General features: G+C 42.6%; 1 protein-coding gene across 2 annotated transcripts; it reads left to right on the top strand.

Moving 5' to 3' along the window:
• Positions 1–142: 142 nt before the first annotated feature.
• Positions 143–18,013, top strand: LOC133135255 (tropomodulin-1-like). Of its 2 annotated transcripts, XR_009709371.1 has the most exons (12): positions 143–303; positions 2,445–2,646; positions 3,190–3,346; positions 4,761–4,880; positions 8,261–8,350; positions 8,446–8,576; positions 9,493–9,600; positions 10,100–10,243; positions 11,517–11,661; positions 15,393–15,497; positions 16,255–16,432; positions 16,848–18,013. XR_009709371.1 is itself a non-coding variant. In XM_061252126.1 (11 exons), exons 2-10 carry the CDS (start codon positions 2,527–2,529, stop codon positions 15,494–15,496), a joined length of 1,119 nt encoding a protein of 372 aa, XP_061108110.1. In that variant the 5' UTR covers positions 143–303; positions 2,445–2,526; the 3' UTR covers position 15,497; positions 16,848–18,013. The 2 variants fall into 2 exon arrangements, 1 of the variants encoding a protein (XP_061108110.1); XM_061252126.1 differs by lacking the exon at positions 16,255–16,432.
• Positions 18,014–18,862: the final 849 nt, after the last annotated feature.

The following is an 18,862-nucleotide window of genomic DNA, read 5'->3' as shown; positions in this document are numbered from 1 at the left end:
TATCTTGGTAAAATTCTCTCAATTCTACAACTTTAGAAAGTTAAGAATGACGCGTGGTACTGAAGTGCGAAGTCCCGTGGTTTTTCGTGCTGGTCCGCATTTTAAACACCAGCGAAGATGACATCACTTGACTGGCGCTCCGGTGAGGAGGAGTAATTTGGAAGCTACATCTGTTTTCTGAACCTCCTTGACAGTGCGGGAGAAAACAAGAGTTTCGTTGGAATTTGACACCTAATTTCCATGGAAGTAACTGTTTAGAGATTTTATCTTTACGGTGACTGGTAGCTAATATCCAACTTTGAGGTAAGTACATTCTGATAGCGTTGTTCTGTTACATCTGCGCAAGATTACCGTGTGTGGCGAAAAGAAACCATATCTGGTCAAACTATTTCGCTGGATGTCACAAAGCCGGACCTGCTCTCTATAAATAGAGTGTATTTCTCTTGAGGGAGCGCTACCGCAGGAAAGGTGGAATTCCTGATTTCGAGTACCAGTCTCAAATTGTTGTGGTTGGCCGATGGAAAAAGCGTGCATAATTTCTTAAATGAATTGTTTAAATCACACGAAGGTCTATGAGCAACTATGGGTGAAACCAGACTAGACAGAACTATACATGGTTTTAACCCATTGCTCGGACTTTGGATAGGCAGTCCTTGTAGTGAAGCCTACAGTAGATTTTTAAAAATGTTTTGTGCACATTTGAGTTGCCTAGTTCGATTGAGTTATGCTATTTCAGTTGAATTGTTGCAATTCACTATGATTTTTGAACATTTTAGAAATGGATTGCATTCCTTTTTACATTCAGAGTTATGACATTGGGTATCTATTTAGCCAAATCGAAACTTAAAGAGCATCTTGCAAATCCGAACCCACAAATGCTATTTTCACCACGCAGAACCTGACTTGAAGATTTATAGAAATTTGAAATCTTCCTCTTTTACATCAAATAGATACATTATCATTTATCGATGATAAAAAATATTGTTTTCTCATGGGACTAAAATTCAGATCAACTTAAATGAAGTGGACAAGAATATTTCTGGACAGTTAATTCAAAAACACAACATGAGTATAGGCTGCATTTATTGCAATGATAGAAAGGTCATGTGGGGGCACTTTAGTGGGACGATAGTACAAAATAAATTATCTACAAACCTTAAAGCACAGAATCCAGCGTGTTGAGTGGGGAATTGGCATTGCATGAGTTAAACAGTAGGTTGGGTTAACAGGTAGTGCACTGCCATTGTTCCCTTGGTCAGGGTGCTTAACCTGAAATGTTGCAGAAAAAAAAAATACAGCTGTGTAAATGAAAATAATGTACTCTATGTAAGATACTCTGAATAAAATCATATGCCAAATTCCTATGTTATATTCACAGTACATTGATCAGTTTTATACCAGGAAAATATTCAGTGTTAATTCAACTGAGAGTTTATGTTGTGAGTCCACACTGGATTAAAGGTACTCTATCAGTGTACAATGTGCTCAATAATAGTTTATTTCTGCAGTGAGAATTATACTGTGTATCAGCCAATTGCGTATCACAGTATAAGTGATACAAAATTGGTAGAAGCACAGTATACACCAGTGTTTCCAAAGCCTGGTCCTGAGGGACCCCTGTGTATGCTGGTTTTTGTTCCAACCACAATTGCAATCACAAAACTTTAATAAGCTGTTAATTTTCCTTAAGTATATGCTATTGATGTTTCAGGGGATTATTTACCCTCTTAAACCAGGTTATATCTTTGAATGATAAATGTATAATACAGTTTCCATGTTCATATGTATTGTCCTTATTGTGCTATATTGCAAGCTTTTACACAAAAAAGGCATCTTATTTTTAACTGATCAAACTACAGACTGAGGTCAATCAATAAGCTCCTAACTGTTGAAATTGTGGACACCTGGCCACTAAAACCACATGGAAGATTTTTAAAAATCAGAAGCAAAGCAAATCATTATGAGTCAAACCTGCATTGTGTGGGTACATTTATTTAAGAAATTAAACACGTGTTCAGCAACCTAAGTAGCCCATCGATTAACATTTGATCATATAATTTGACTTCAATTTATGTAATTGTTTGCAATATAGCACAATAAAAGCATGGGGGTTTTATTCTTTGTGGAATGCATTGTTATGTCTGAGAAAATTGGGCATAAGACGGTAAATAATCCCTCTGAACATGATAAGAAAAAGTAACAGCTTAGTTAAAGTTAAAGTTCTGTGATTGCAATTGTGGTTGGAATAAAAACCAGCATACACAGGGGGGCCCTGGACTGAGTTTTACACAGTATAAGCAATACACAGTTGGTACTCTATCAGTGTAAAATATGCTAAAAAAAAGTTGCTTTTGTAGTGAGAATTGTACTGTGTATTGGAGATACTGCTGGAAGAACTGCATGGTTGTTTTTGCCCGTTCTATCATCTGTTTTTGATTCTTCAGGTGTTCTTCTGGAAGACTCTGCGGAGCATAGCTTTCTGTTGTTTTCCATCCATCCTTCCCCCACCCCCCCCCCCATCCTGTCATGTCCTTTAAAGAGCATCTCGAGAAGTACCGGGACGTGGACGAAGACGAGCTTTTGAAACAGCTCTCGGACGAAGAGCTGAGGAAACTGGAGGATGAACTGGATGAGCTGGATCAGGATGTGAGTCCTGCCATGCTTCATTATGCTGAGGTCAAGCGAGTAGCCGAAACCATACTGCCTCCTGCTAAAATGAGAGTCTCTGTCGTAAAGTGGCTGTTTATTAGTCAAACAAGCAGACTTTAGTAGTCTAAAGGCTTTGTCTCTTAGTCTCAGTAATGCTCTTCCTCCTTGGAAAGTTACAGCCAGAATCTTTTTTTGAGCATTAGTCTGTCTCTAGAGCGGGGTTCTCAAACTCCAGTCCCAGAAAGGGGCAAATTGCCTGCAGGTTTCTGTGCTTTCATTTCAGTCAGCCGACAGTTTAGGCCTTGGAAACGAGGTGGGTGACCTTTAGCCAATCAGTGACTTTAATTAAGTGCTCCAGACCAGAAACACACCAAAAAGCAGCAGACACCACTGCCCTCAAGGAGTAGAGTCTGACAGCACTGCCATCGAGCTTTGTGTGAGAATAACCGTTGTCTTTGCTTATTATCCTATGACCTAATTCACTCCAAATTGACCATGTGCAAAGGTAGTGCTGTGACGACTGTTTTCCCCTGTGGTCAGGACCCTCACCTGCCAGCAGGGCTGAGGCAGAAGGACCAGACGAAGAAGCCACCCACCGGAACCTTCCAGAGGGACACCCTGCTGGCACACCTGGAGAAGCAGGCCAAGGAGGACCCGGACAAGCCAGACCCAGTGCCCTACACTGGTCAGAAGAAAGGTGGGGAGAAGGGACGGGCAGGGGGCTCCAGAGAGGGTCCATGGATATAACACAGGGCAGTGAGGACTGCCTGTGTGTGTGTGTATGCATGTGTGCACATGTATGTGGGTGTGTGCTTGTGTGTGTCTGTGTGTGCACATGTATGTGTATGTTTCTGTGTGTGCATGCCTGTGTGTGTATGTCTGTGTGCATTTTGGTGTGTATGTGTGTGTGTGTGCATGTGTGTGTGTGTGCATGGTTGTGTATATGTATGTCTGTGTGTGCACATGTGTATGTGTGTTTCTGTGTGTGCGTATGCCTGTGTGTGCACGTATGTGAGAGAGTGTGTGTGTGTGTGTGTGTATGAATTTACATAATATTTATTCAGATATTGATCAAAGCTGAGCTTTCAAAGTTTTTCATTGAATAAGTTGACAACTTAGCAAGTTGTAAGTGGTTGGGGTGGGTCTCTGTGTCATGGGTGAATATAACTTTTGTTCTGATCCTATAATCAGTCACATGACCATTGCCATGCCAGTGTAATCTATCCTGCCTGGTGATGGTCCTCGATTTAACCTTTAAAATAACACTCGTCACACCTCTTCAGCATTCTTTCAACACCCCTGCTACACAGGCAAATGTTCAGCACTAAGAACATTCATAAAAGTGGGATGACGAGGTTGAAGGTCATTGGTAATGTTACTGACCCCCTGTAACTGATTTTGCCTTCCCATTTCACACATAATAGCACTAGCCATCCACCCTCTCTGCTTGTCACTTTTGCTGAAGCCTCTTTGCGCACGCTGACAGCACCATGCCTTCTTTTCACCGCTGCAGATACCGTCAAAGATTAACGGACGGTTACACTCTCCGCACCTGTGCCGAAGGACCCCCCTCTGCAACTTTGAGCCCCCCTTCCCCCCACCTGCTGCTTTCAAAGACACGCTGTTACAATGGACTGGCCCCGCCCTGCCTTCTACCTGTCTCTCTTTCTCCCTCTCCTCTCGCTGAACTCCTCCTGTTCACCACCGTCGCGTTTGCCGGGACGTACTGTACAGAAAGAGCCGGAATCTGGTTTACATCGCAGAGCTTTTCTTCTCCCGCATGTCACGGAAGAGCCCTCAAGAAACGAGGCGTCTGTTTTTGTGTTGCCTAGCAACTCTGGCAAACATTTTCTGCTTTTCAGTTTTATTTCCTTCCTAATAGCAGTTTGAACTCTCTGCAGTTCCAGAGAATTAGCAGAACACTTGTGTGATGAATGGATGTGTCCCATGATCCCTCAGTGTAGGGCTGTATGTTGATCTAATAAAGTGCTATGACGCCTGGTGTCCTTGGTGTCTGTGGTGGGGCACAGTACTGTGAGAGGGAGTGTGTGCGTGCATGTGTGTGTGTGTGTGTGTGTGTGTGTGTGACACAGGGGCTCCTGTCTCTCCAGGGAAGGCCTGGGTGCCCCAGCAGACGATGGTGACCTCGGTCAGGGAGAAGGTGACCCTGGAGCCTGAGTTGGAGGAGGCGCTGGCCGTGGCTAATGATGCTGAGCTGTGTGACTTCGCTGGTGAGAAGAGGAGAATATGCACACACACAAATGTACTGCCGCTACCACACACACGCACACACAGAAATGTACAGCCGCTACACACACACACACACGCACTGCCACTAAACACACCACACTGCCACTACCACACACACACACACACACACACACGCACTGCCACTAAACACACCACATTGCCGCTACCACACATACACACACATGCACTGCCACTACACACACACACACACACACACACACACGCACCGCCACTAAACACACCACACTGCCACTACCACACCTCTACACACACATACACACATGAACTGCCACTATCACACCTATACACACGCACACACACACACATACACTGCCACTATCTCACCTTCACACATGCACATGCCCTGTCACTTTTACGCCTATTCACACTTGCACACACACATTGTCACCAGCCATTCCTCGCAGTGTTGGCCAGTGGTCTTGCTTAGTGCAAACAAAGTAAGTACTCGTGGTGTGTGTGTGTTGTTGGGAAGATTCTGGGGAGGTTTCTCATTTCTTTACGGAAGTCACAGGAGCACCTTTTCTACAATACTCTCGTCAAAAAGAAGCGCTGCATGCACGCTCCATACAAGTCCATTCATTAGGACAACTTGTTTATTAGACTTGTTTAAATTGGGATCGCTGGATTTGTTGGATGACACTGCTTTTCCCCCCTCTCAGTGCTCACAACCAGTTCACAACCCATGACTGAATTTGGCAGCGTTTCTCCAGCTGCTACAATAACTGGCAGCAGAGAGCCTGACTACACTCTTATGTTCTGCTGAGGTCTGCGGAATGTCACTTTGTGTCACTTCATGGTCCTTAAACCAAACAAAACTGGACACTCTGTCTTGAATTCTGACATTTATGTCTTATCCACTTTCTACAGTTTTCCCTTTTCCAAAAAAAACAACATTTGCATCAGGGGTGTCCAATCCGGAAAGGCCACGAAGCACTAAGGCACCTGATTCAACTAATTAATTCATCATGGTTAATCTAGTAGAATCAGGTGTGTTAGTGGTGGGCTAAAACTAAATTCTGCACCCATGCCAGGCCGTTTCAGATAAGATTGGTCACCCCTGATTTACACCCTTTTATCAGGTAGGGACTGTTTTTCCTTTTTGTTTGGAACACCCTACAGGCCACACTGTGCTACAGGGGAAAGTTAGCACAGATTGTTAATTCTCTTATTTTAATTAAATTTGCCTTTATTAATCTAGGATAGGTTGACAGAGCACACACATTCATGTACAGCAACACTGTATTAATATTCCCACCCACAAGTAAATGGTACATGTCTGCATTTATATAGCGCCTTTATCCAAAGTGCTGTACAATTGATGCTTCTCATTCACCCATTCACACACACATACCAATGACGATTGGCTCATCGGGAGCAATTGGGTGTTAGGTGTCTTGCTCAGGGACACTTTGACACACCCAGGGCGGGATCGAACCAGCAACCCTGCTAAACATTCAAACCACACAGAACGGGATTAGAATCCAGGACCTTCTTGCTGTGAGGACTGTGAGCCAACTGCACCACTGTGCCGCTACATGGCTATCATTCTTATAATTTATAACAGCTTATAGCCTGTGGGAACCAGGGATACTGTTGGGAGGAAGTAATTAAAACATATTGAAGGACGAAATGCGAGAAAGCATAATTGTTATTATTGAGACAAGCCGGTCGCTGCGCTTGAAGGTCAGTTTGCATTATTAGAATGCCTGTACTGAACAGCGCAAGATTAAAAATAAAAGCTGAACACGATCGCCGGGGTCCATTACATGACACTGCATTTCTGCATTTAGCAGAGCATGCAGCATAGCCATTGTGCGTGCCTTGTTTTGTTGATTAGTGCACCACGGTGATACAGCAGTGACTTGAGGAGTCCTGACAAACTTTAACCCTCCTCTGGAGAATATTTGTGTTCGTATTTGTCTTCATATTTATGGAACCTATTTGTGGAGCATATTTATGTTCATATTTATGGAACCTATTTGTGGAGCATATTTATGTTCATATTTATGGAACATATTTATGTTCATATTTATGGAACATATTTGTGTTTGCATTTATGGTATATATTTGTGTCCATATTCCTGGAACACATTTTTGTGCATATTCCTGTTCATATTTATGGAACATGTGACTCATTCTATCATAATAGTCCTAACAGCCAATTTGACATAAATCGATGTTTGCGTAAAGATTTTAATTTGTGGCTGTTTTAAGCTTTCATCTTAATTTTGTCAAACAATATCTTGGCTTTCATAATTGAATGCCAAATTCAGAGTAAAAATTTAGTCTTTAAGCTTTTAAACGCAAGATGTCAAGGTGAAAGTAACACTGGAGTTGTGCATTGTTTGGAGGCAAGCCAGCTTGTCACTGTTCACCACTCACAAACAACCACATCAGCTGCGTTCATTACTACATGTAAATGTATTTGCTTTCATGGTCTGTATATAGTTTTAAAGGGTATGTATAAACATATGATGACAAGTTATAGCCCCAGAGTTTTGTTAGCCCAGTGTCGGTAGTCTCACAGCCTCACTTAACTCTTGCGACAAAACTTTTAAATCAGTTTTGCTCCAAAAACATTGTTTGGTAGCACTCAAAATGAAACAGGACAACTCCCTTAGTAGAGAGATATCTTTAGTATCATTAGAAAGCTTACAGTACAGTTTAGTTTCTAAAAGTCAAAATACATTTTGGGGTCAATACAACTGATTTTGGTGGAGCAGGCCACATATTTCTGGAGCATATTTGTGTGCACATTTGTACTGTATATTTGTGTGTCCATTGATGAAGCATATTTCTGACATTAGGCTGAATAACAGAAGCAGGTGAAAGTCTAATGAGCATGCAGTAATGGAGTGAGGCTGGATCTCCCTGTCCTGTACGCATTTAGTTTGGCTGTGTCTCACTGCAAGATCTGTGTACACATTGCTGTATTCTCCAGCAGGGATAAAGTTTAGCAGGGCAGAGGATGGCTGTCCTGTGGAATGTTCTGGAGGAGTGAAGTTATAACTCCTGGGTTTCCACCAAGCCATTTTTTAAACCTGGACTGAGTGCAATATTCGTTTTAGCCTGTCAGGAAACTGCACACAGTGTCCCAGTGAGACAAACACATACTAATCTTTGCTCTGTTTTGCTAGTTTGTTCAATGTCATAGCTTTCAGCAGTGCAGATTAAATCTTCACTACTCCTCATTGTAATATCCAGTGGGGAATTATTATCCAGTTAACGTGTGATATCATATCATATCAACATGTAGCATGAAAAGAATGCAGGCTTGACTGGCTCTCTGTCCCTCTCCCCTCTCTCTTTCTCTCTTCTCTCCCTCTCTCTATCCTTCCAGCCATTCTGGGCATGCATACACTGATGAGTTCACAGCAGTACTATGACGCCTTATCCAGCAGCACCATCGTCAGCAAGCAGGGTTTGAACAGTGAGTTCCCCCGTCACCTTTACATTTGTTATTGCACAGTGCCACACATGTACTGTAAATATTGTGTAGGGTCTAACATTACGCCCGTGTCCCAGGTGTTATTCAGTGCGCTCAATATAAGCCAGTTCCTGACGAGCAGCCGAACTCCACAGACATAGAGAACACTCTGCAGAGAATCAGGAGGAACGACCCTGACCTGCTGGAGGTCAATCTCAACAACATCCAGGTGACAAAGTCCTGTCCATTCTCCTCTACCCCCACAAAAACAAGACACACACAGAGACATTTTACGGGTCTGTGTGTTCACTTATTCACCTGTTACTTCTGTGGTTCAGAATTAAGTTTAATTTTGGCTTTAAGTTTTGTTGTGGAAGATGTGGACATCTGACTTATGCCTTCCCAATGGTTAGCTGAAATATGCAGGGGGAAAGAAAATAGGGATGTCAAGTCAAGTTTATTTCTATCGCACATAGGCAACTAAAAACGCTTTACATAAGATGTAGAAAGACATTCCATAAAAGTGTTTTTAAAGTAAATTAAAATTAAAAACAATCTTAAGTTAGAGGAAAAAGAACAGGTAAAACAGTCTGTAAAGTATATATGGCACAAAACATCAATGTTTTTAGCTTAATTTCAAGTGAGCTTTTAAAAATAAGCTAAATATGTTCATATATACGATAAGAACACAGACAAAGAGAGCTGGTTGCTGGCATAAACACTCAATGTAAGGGGTGTACAACTCAGGTCCTGGTGGGATAGTCTGCCTGCTGGTTTTCGTTCCTGCCAACTACCTTCGTTTTACTTTTCTGACAGCTGATAAACTATGCTCCTGTACTTTGAGCACAGTAAAATCTTTATGACAAATCTTTACTTGCAGTCTGCAGCTGTAGCTGGTGCTTATACATATGTCTCATTAAATAAGAGCAGAAGTTGGCACGAAATCCTGAAACAGAAAGGCCCTTGTTGTGCACCCCTGCTCTATGCAGTCATTTAGGGCCACAACCATCCCTGGACCATCAAACTGAGGCTTAAGTGGTGGGTGTAAACAAAAGCATTGTTGTTTAGGGCCACTAAAACTCTTTAGACAAATAACGATCAGGAGAAGGATGTAGCCCATATCCCTGGTGTCTCCTCTATTCCAGAACATTCCTGTGCATACCCTCAGAGAGTACGCAGAGGCCCTGAAACACAACACCACGGTGCAACTGCTGAGCATTGTGGGAACCAGGAGCACCGACCTTGTGGCTTTTGTGAGTGAGGTCACAGCATGTGATGTCATAGCCTATCCTAGCTATACTCATAATACAGTCATGCCGCAGCTGTGCTGACTGTTTACTAACCTCTTCAGAAACTGCTATTTACGGTAGGGAGCTCTTGACCAGCTCTATCAGTAGAGGTGCTTACCCCAGGCTGAGGTTCGAGCCACATCCTCAACTATATATCGTCAACTGACTGGGAAGCAATGGGACACTGTTTGCCTCATCCAATAACTTCTTGGTTATAATGCCAATAGAGACTTCCGAGACTTCCAATGATTCACATATGCTACAAGCATTCATTAGTGAGAGATATACTGTACCTCTCCTCTCTGCTATAGTGCTTTTTGGACTGTAGGGGATAAAATAGTCAAGGGTTTTCAGGTGAGTGCATCAGCCTCAGCTCTAGTGCCGCTTAACCTTACCGTTTAACTCTGGAGACTGGTGTGCTCCAGAGTTACTGAAGCTCTGTTTCTGTGACCTTTGACCTCAGACGCTGGCAGACATGCTGAGGGTGAACAGCACGTTGAAGAGCCTGAATGTGGAGTCCAACTTCATCACAGGGGCTGGGATACTTGCGCTCATGGAGTCACTGCAGTTTAACAAGACCCTGCTGGAACTCAAGATCGACAACCAGGTACACAGAGCGTACACAGGGCTAGGCTTACACAACCAGGCACAAAGCACACACTGGATTAGGCTTACACAAACAGATACACAAACCACCCACTGGGTTAGGTTTATACGAACACGTACACAAACCACACACTGGGTTAGGCTTACAAAAACAGGTACACAGACCACACACTGGGTTTGGTTTACAAAAACAGGTACACAAACCACATGCTGGGTTAGGCTTACAAAAACAGGTACACAGACTAAACACTGGGTTAAGCTTACACAAACACGTACACAAACCACACACTGGGTTAGGTTTACAAAAACAGGTACAGAAGCCAACACTGAAAATCTAAATCAGCCAATCAGCCCTGGAAATTTGAAATGACCAGCTATCAGCTGTTTCAAAACATAGCTTGAGCTGATCAAACCATGCTGAGTATGGAGTTGGTCTGAACTGGTCAACTGTTTCAAAGCCTAGCTCAAGCTGTTTTTTTCAGCAGGTAAAACCACACATTGGGTTAGGCTCACACAAAGCAGGCACACACATAACACTCAGGGTTAAGATCACACAAACAGGTACACAGCTTCCACATAAAACCAGACTCACACAGCCAGGAACATGGCTCTTACACAACACGCGTACACGCACAACTGGTTACCGAGCACACAGAAAACTAGAATATCACATAGAGGTACACAACTCCCACACAGATCTAAGGTTATAGAATTGTTTTTCAGCTGCTCACAGAAATGTGATCGAAGTGACTTTGGAATGATTGTTGGTGCCAGACAGGGTGGGTTGAGTATCTTAGAAATTGCTCCTGTGATTTTCATGCACAACAGTCTCTAGAGTTTGCAGAGAATGGTGCGAAAAACAAAAAACATCCAGTGAGCGGCAGTTCTGTGGGAAAAAACACATTGTTAATGAGAGAGGTCAGAGGAGAAGAGGCAGACTGGTTGAAGCTGTAGTAACGCAAATAACCATGCAAAAGTGGTATGCATCACAATGTGTCAAAACCTCTAAGTGGATAGACTACAGCAGCAGCAAAAATAAGTCTAATAAATACCTAATAATGTGCTTACTGAGTATATATAGTGTACAGGGTACACTGGTGTGGAAGGTCTCGTACACAGAGTACATACTGTTCTGACTATACACAGTGCACAAGGTACATACCATCCATACTATGCACAATGTACAGGGTAATATTGGTCTCACTGCTATATGCAGAGGATGTCAGGGGTGAGAGAACCTATTTCTTTCTCTCTATCTTTCTCTTTCCCTGCAGAGCCAGGCCTTGGGGAACAGGGTGGAGATGCAGATGGCCTATATGCTGGAGCAGAACTCCACCCTGCTGAGGTTTGGCTACAACTTCACCCAGCAGGGCCCGAGAATGCGCTGCTCCAACGCTGTAATGAACAACAATGATTTGGGTGAGTCTTACCTGGGGCTGGAGTAGTCAACAGATTTTTATTTACATACTGTACTCTAACTGGGACCAGATTGTTCTTACAGATATCAATTTGCTCAACTAATATCCAGTTGTTTTCTGCCCTTCATAAATACTGCCCTGCTGTTTTTAAACTGGTAGTTGGCAATCAGTTAGACTAGCTCTATACTTTGGTTGGTGCCTTGCATGGCAGCCAATTGCCATTGGTGTGTGAGTGTGTGTATGAATGTGTGAATGAGAAACATCAATTGTACAGCGCTTCGAATAAAAGCGCTATATAAATGCGCTATATAAATGCCAACCATTTTCCATTTATACTCAACATGGTTTGACCAGCTCAAAGTTTTGAAACAGCTGCTAGCTGGTATTTCAAGCTGGTCATAGCTGGATTTTACACCAGGGTGCTTTTCCACATGTTTCTCTTGACAGAACCTTATTATGATAATATTATTATTAATATTATATTATTATTATTATGATGATGATGATTATTATTACATTACATTACATTACTGGCATTTAGCAGACGCTCTTATCCAGAGCGACGTACAGTTGATTAGACTAAGCAGGAGACAATCCTCCCCTGGAGCAATGCAGGGTTAAGGGCCTTGCTCACGGGCCCAACGGCTGTGCGGATCTTATTGTGGCTACACCGGGGATTAGAACTACCGACCTTGCGTGTCCCAGTCATTTACCTTAACCACTACGCCACAGGCCGCCCATTGTACTCTTTACTCAGATAACCGTTGTTACACTGTAGCCACTGATTATTATTATTATTATTATTATTATTATTATTATTATTATTATTATTATTATTATATACTTTATTTGAACTTGATAACATCATAGGTCAAGACATTTAAATTAAAAGAACACATTAAATGACAGATCTCTTTTTGTGACGGTCGAGTGGTGACAAACCACGCATTGGGAGTTAATTTAAAAAATGTCAGTAATCATGATAATTATTGTGTCCGTTCTACCTTTCCACCTGCCTTCCATCTCTTACAAAGCACCATTTCACTCTTGGCCTCCATTTTGTTTCCCCAGACTAGTGCGCAGTATAGAAACATGCATTGAGTTTCAAACTGGCTGTAAATATACCTGCCTGCAAGTACACCTGCCTGTGCTTAACGAATAACAGCTTTTCCACCATTTTCAGTGCCACTTTAGCTTCAAAAACCTCCATAAATCTTTGAAAACCTTCCACAGTGGGCCTTTCATTTCAAGTTCCCCTCAATAAAGTACTCCTCCAGCCCAGACACATAAAAGTCTCCCCAACCGTGGAGCTAAGTGTCTTAGTGATGGACTGTGGTGAGTGGAAATGCCCTGTACGTTTTATTGAAAAGACGACATCACAGCCTGTAGCTGGCGGGTCATTTGTTCGCTGGAGGAAAAGGTTAGCCCAATTTCAAGCTCAGCTGCTCCCTGAATTTGATGTTTGGTCTGTCAGGCCTCGGAGCTGAGCTGCTCCCTACTAGGCCTCCGCTCACGGGCCTGTTTCGCAGTGGTCAAATGATTAATGTGCTGGCAGGAAATGGCTGGTGCCATTTTCCGAGACACACGACACTGCGCTGCAATGAGCCGTTGCTGTAAACAGTTTAGATTGCCATAAAAGGGCATCGGTCCTCTGTCGATATTAAAAAAGAAATAAGAGTAAAAATGTGGATATGGACACTGCTTGCGAATTCCACAGAGCTGTGCCAGAAGAGCCAAAGAGCTGACTCATTTTGGGACTTGATGCCAAATTCAGCTCTTCATTACTTAATTAGCCCCAATCATTTATTTGACCTGGCTTGAGCCATGAGCTATCAGTGCACACTGCACACACATTCTTCTTCACAAAAATGGTCATCATGTGCTCACAAACTGTTTTACTAAGGGCCCACATTGGGGTGAAACTAGTTTTGTCAAGTCCAGCAGTTTAGAAAGCAAAGCCATCAATAATTGGTTGGAACAAGAACTGAGATATGCTGCAGCCAACCAGGAATGGATCTATGCATCCCTGGCAAACTGAATGTTTCCACAGATGTAGCAGTAATGATGCCAGGCTATGACACTTTTTAAACAGGATAATATGTTTTCTGTTCTAACACGAGATATGAGCATCATGCATAAGAAAGGGTGGACTTACAGTGGTTAAGAAATATTTTGTTTGTGCTTGTTTTCTTTTGTTGGCTTTTGTAGCTTTCTTTCAAGCAACAGCTAAGATAGGCCTTTAGAAGAGTGCTTGGGTTCTTTAGCCAATTGGATGACTTGCATGAAGCAAAATAAAACCCAGAAGTCACTGTGACCCTCCAGGACAGGAGTTTGAGAGTTTTGTGTACATTGTCAAGTCCTGCTGGCGTCGTGAAGTCTGGAGTTATGCATCATTGTGAAGTGGTGGCAGAGGCTCACTGGGATGTTGTTGTGTATGTGTGCGTGTGTGCATATGTACGTGTCTGTGCCTGTGTGTGTGTGTGTGTGTGTGTGTGTGCATGCATATGTGTGTGTCTTTGTGTGTGTGTCTTTGTCTGTATTCATAAAATGTATGTGTGTGGGTGCATGTACCCATGTTTCTTGCTGGAGCAATCAAGATGCCAATGTCTATTCTGCATTGTTTGATAGATCCTACTGGTATACTTTCAGTTACTCAAGTGACTCATCAGAATACAGCTGAAATATAATATATTTTGTAAATGTGGACCTAGATAAAGAATTAATGTGTGTGTGTGCGCCTGTGTGTATGTACGTGCATGCATGCGTGTGCGTGTGCCTTTGTGTACGTACGTGCGTGTGTGTGTCTATACATACGTATGTACGTGTTTGCGAGTGTATGTGACACAATGATAAAGCCCACTACTAATGAAAGCATCCACAGCATGAGGGTAACGCCCGTGGGGACTTCCAGGCTTTCACATAACATTACACATATAACACGGTGGAAATAGCTGCAGCAGGTGCTGCCAGGCCTCTGGGGGCGTTTCGGCTTAACCTCCCCCCGCTCACGGGCTGTAAGACACACCCTGATCCAGCGGGGACCCCTCAGCTCTGACCTTTCATTTTGGGGTATCACTGCCAGTGGTCACGAGGGCTAGATAGCGCATATGTACTGTATATAGGTCTACTGCAGGGGTTCCAAAAACTGTGGGTTGGGGTCGCATGTTGGGTCGCTCGATTTCAGGATGGGGTCGCCTGAAAACCTTTAAAGAGATAAAATGTCATTTTTGTCTCTTTAAAATATGTGAATGTAGGCCACTTCATGTTTAACATTACAACAACCCAACTATAATAAAGCACTGAAGCAGGAGATTTCCAATATGTCGTGGCTAAAGGGTGTTGTTAGGCACAAGATGTGTGTGGGTAGGGTGTTGAGGTCATGTAAGTTTCTGAGCATTCATTTGGGAACCCCTGGTCAACTGTAACATATTGAATTATGTTCTTTTTCACAATGTTTAAGGGCAGGTTCATTCATGTTTCTGAGGTTGAATGATTTATGGTGAAATCCAAAGGTGTCCCTCGAGGAATGATAGCACAAGTGACTGCTTTTCAAGTTAAAATATTGATATCTGGCATTAAACATGGGGGTCAAGCCTTGGTGAACATGACCTGTGACCTCAGAGAACATATCCTGGATACATAACCAGTGTTTTTGGTTATGTATCCAGAGATGTGGACAGAAATCCTGAATGTGTGTGTGTGTGTGTGTGTTCTGCCCATGTTGTCTTGCAGCTCGGATGGTTCGTTCAAATAGAGACGGTTCTGTCACGCTCACCTTGTCTGTGCCCGAACTGGAGAAGGCCTTTAAAAAGAAGTTCAAGTTCAGATCCAAGTAAAGTGAGTAATTTTTCCCTCCTTTTGATTCTTGCTTGCTTATCACTGTGGCCCATCCTCTATAGTCCTAAAACTGGCCCTCTGACTCAGTCCACCTCCTTCCCTGCAGCCCCTGCTTTTCTTCTGATTCTGTTCCTCATGCTGTTTGGTGGTATCTAATGAAGTTTACACTTTACACTTTAGACCTGTACACCAGCTTGCAAATCTCTAATCAGCTAGTCATATGGCAGCAGCTCAATGCATAAAAGCATGCAAACATGGTCAAGGGGTTCAGTTGTTGTTCAGACCGAACATCAGAAACTGCTGATCTCATGGGATTTTCGCACACAACAATCTCTAGAGTATACAGAGAATAGTGCGACAAACAAATAAACATCCAGCGAGCATCAGCTCTGTTGGTGAAAAAGCTTTGTTATTGAGAGAGGTGGCCAGACTGGTTCAAGCTGACAGCAAGGCGAAAGTAACTCAAATAACCAAAAGTTATATACAAAGTACAAAGTTACAGCAGTAGTATTTAGAAGAGTAACTCTGAACATACAACATATTGAACCTTGCAGTGGAGCAGCTACAGCAGCAATAGTAAAAAATCTAATAAAGTCTAACAAATACCTAATGAAATGGTCACTGAGTGTATTGTATATGCCAGAGGCTAGCAGCGCTACTGTGTTCAGCCAGGGTGACTCACTCTTTCCTCTGGGGATTCTGCCTGCTTCTCGATTGTTCTTCTTATTGATTTCTCCACTTTTTTGAACTTTCACAGCCTCCTTCAACACTGGCTGATACACACCATGGCCCTGTTTCACAAAGCAGGATTACCAAGTCAGCTGGATAACTGTATGAGTAAAACCCAGAACCCTCCCAAATCTGGAACATGGACTGTAGTAAAAACCTTAAGTGCAGTTACCCAGCTAATTTAGTAATCCTTCTCCAGTTCTCAGGTGAGGTTGCCAGGGTGACCGGCGATTTGGGGAAATAAAAAAGTCTTGATACAGTGGAGAAAAGTCCTTCAGAGAGTTGCGAAATTGTATTTATTCATTTTTTTTACCTTATGGAACCCCTTCCTTTGTTTATATTCTGTTCAGTGCACAGAGTAATGTAATGTACAGTATAATGTTATGTTGCCATATTTGGTGAAAATGGTAGATGGCCATGAATAATTTGTAAAAAAATGTAGTACATTTGCAAACAATCTCCAGCCAATCATGTGCTCACAAACAGTGATATGATGAACATATTGTGTGTATGAACATCAGCACATTGTGTGGGCATTTTTTACAATGTGCTGATGCTTGAGAACTTCAGGCTCTTTCTGATATGGGACTAAGCTGTGTGTTTCCTGCTTTGTGACCACAGCGCAAAGGACAAAGCATGATGGGACGTCCGTCCTCCCCAAGCGCCGGGTGGGCATGGAGTCCCCACCCATTTTCTTCGGGACACACCCAAAAAAACTCCCCATCTTTCTCCCTACGACTGAAGTCATTCTTCTGTGGAGAGTACCCATTCTGCCTCAACCTGACCCCACCCTGCCCTGTCAAATTCCTGAAGTGTTCCTACAGTGGGAACCTGGCCACAGCCAATGACAATAAACCAGGAAGAGGGAGGAGCCAATCCAACAGAATCTCAGTATGCACTTGAACTGTGTGCGCAGATTATTTCAAACACTGTGTGTGTTTTTATCCATTTCTGACCCTTTGAATCGGGTTTAATACAATATGGACCATGTCATCCAATCACCACTGCAAACTGGACTCACTTGATTCAGTCAAAGGATGGGGCTGGAATTTTAAGGTGTGTAATTTTGTGCACAGAATATTGTGAATACCTGTATATGGCACAGAAAGGATCAGAAATCTTGTAACGATGACTGTTCTTCTTTGATCTAATTTATATAGAAGAGCATTTTTTACGATATATATTTTAGCTTTTTTTTTTTTTATCTTGAGCCTCCTCTACCTGATTAGCACTGAACCTGACATCACCACTAAGCATTTTACCCACTGCCATATAAATGCATGCACTGGTTTGCTGTGTAATTTACTACTGGGTCTGATCTATTGAAATTCAGTCATACTGCTAGTACTGACACCATCATTTGGGCAAGTTTTTAGTCGTCCATCAGCTGTTGAAATAAAATGATCATGTGGCTTGCTGGTTCATGTTCAACAGCGACAACACAGACACAGGAAACTGCCATCATGAAGCAGTAACTAAGCAGTAAAGTATCTCTAACTTCAGTATGTTGTGTACTGGACTTGAGGAATGTGCACAGTCCAGAAACGACACTATGGTGTGAAGCAGTTCCACTCCTGCTAGGAAATTGAAATAGAAGGCTGGCTTTTAACTGTGTGGGAGGGGCCAAACCACATCTGCCAATACCAGTTCAAGACATCACATGGCTTGATTTACTTATCCATAGGAATCACCACTCAGTTCAATAGCTTAACCTGCATGTTAGTCATGTTAACTTTTAAGCAGAACAGAGCAACACTGTCATTATAAAGCATGCATTGAAATATGTTTTCCACACATCTTTATGAATGCAAACCAGATTTGTTTTGATCCAGTTTGTATTTTTGTTTATTAAAATAAATCCAGTTTTTGCTGATCTCATTTGAATGGGAGTCGAGACCAGCTTAGAAAGAGTGATTTTTAAGCAAGGTGCAGGATGCAAAACAGCACAACTCTGATGAATGAAATCAGTAAATGCTATTAGAGGAAACCACTCAGCATATAGACCCTGGGCTATTCAGACTGCCTACCATAGCCACTGTAAATAGAAATAATTAAGAATAATTAAACTCAATCACTTTAAATTTACTTCCTAATTCATAAAAGAACTGAAATACAATAAAGCTAAATTAAATGGAGGTAAATAAACATCCATCCATTATCTGAACCCGCTTATCCTGCACAGGGTCGCCGGGGGGCTGGAGCCTATTCCAGCAGACATTGGGCGAAAGGCAGGAATACACCCTGGACAGGTCGCCAGTCCATCGCAGGGCACACACACCATTCACTCACACACTCATACCTATGGGCAATTTAGACTCTCCAATCAGCCTAACTGCATGTCTGAAAAAGGCCGAAAAAATATCAAAAAAATTTTTTTTTTATAAAATCTTGCCTTGTGCAATCGAGCCAACGAAGAGAGTAATTCATAGGTTCCAATGAAGCAGACAGGCTCAGGAAAGCGTTGAACGGTATTTGAATCCAAAACAATTACGTATTTGACCCAGGTCTGGTTGCATGTGCGGAGTATGGTGTTTGTCAGGACCTGCCTTATCAACACTCCTAAAACCTCAAGAGTCCAGCCAAAAACACAACTCCCTAACGATCTAAACTGGAGATAACCGCTGTAGTTACAGCCT

This window comes from Conger conger, chromosome 8, assembly GCF_963514075.1.
Source record: "Conger conger chromosome 8, fConCon1.1, whole genome shotgun sequence".
Taxonomy (NCBI): domain Eukaryota; kingdom Metazoa; phylum Chordata; class Actinopteri; order Anguilliformes; family Congridae; genus Conger; species Conger conger.
The sequence above is the reverse complement of the archived record's forward strand: the minus strand, read 5'-3'. Positions and strand labels throughout refer to the sequence as shown.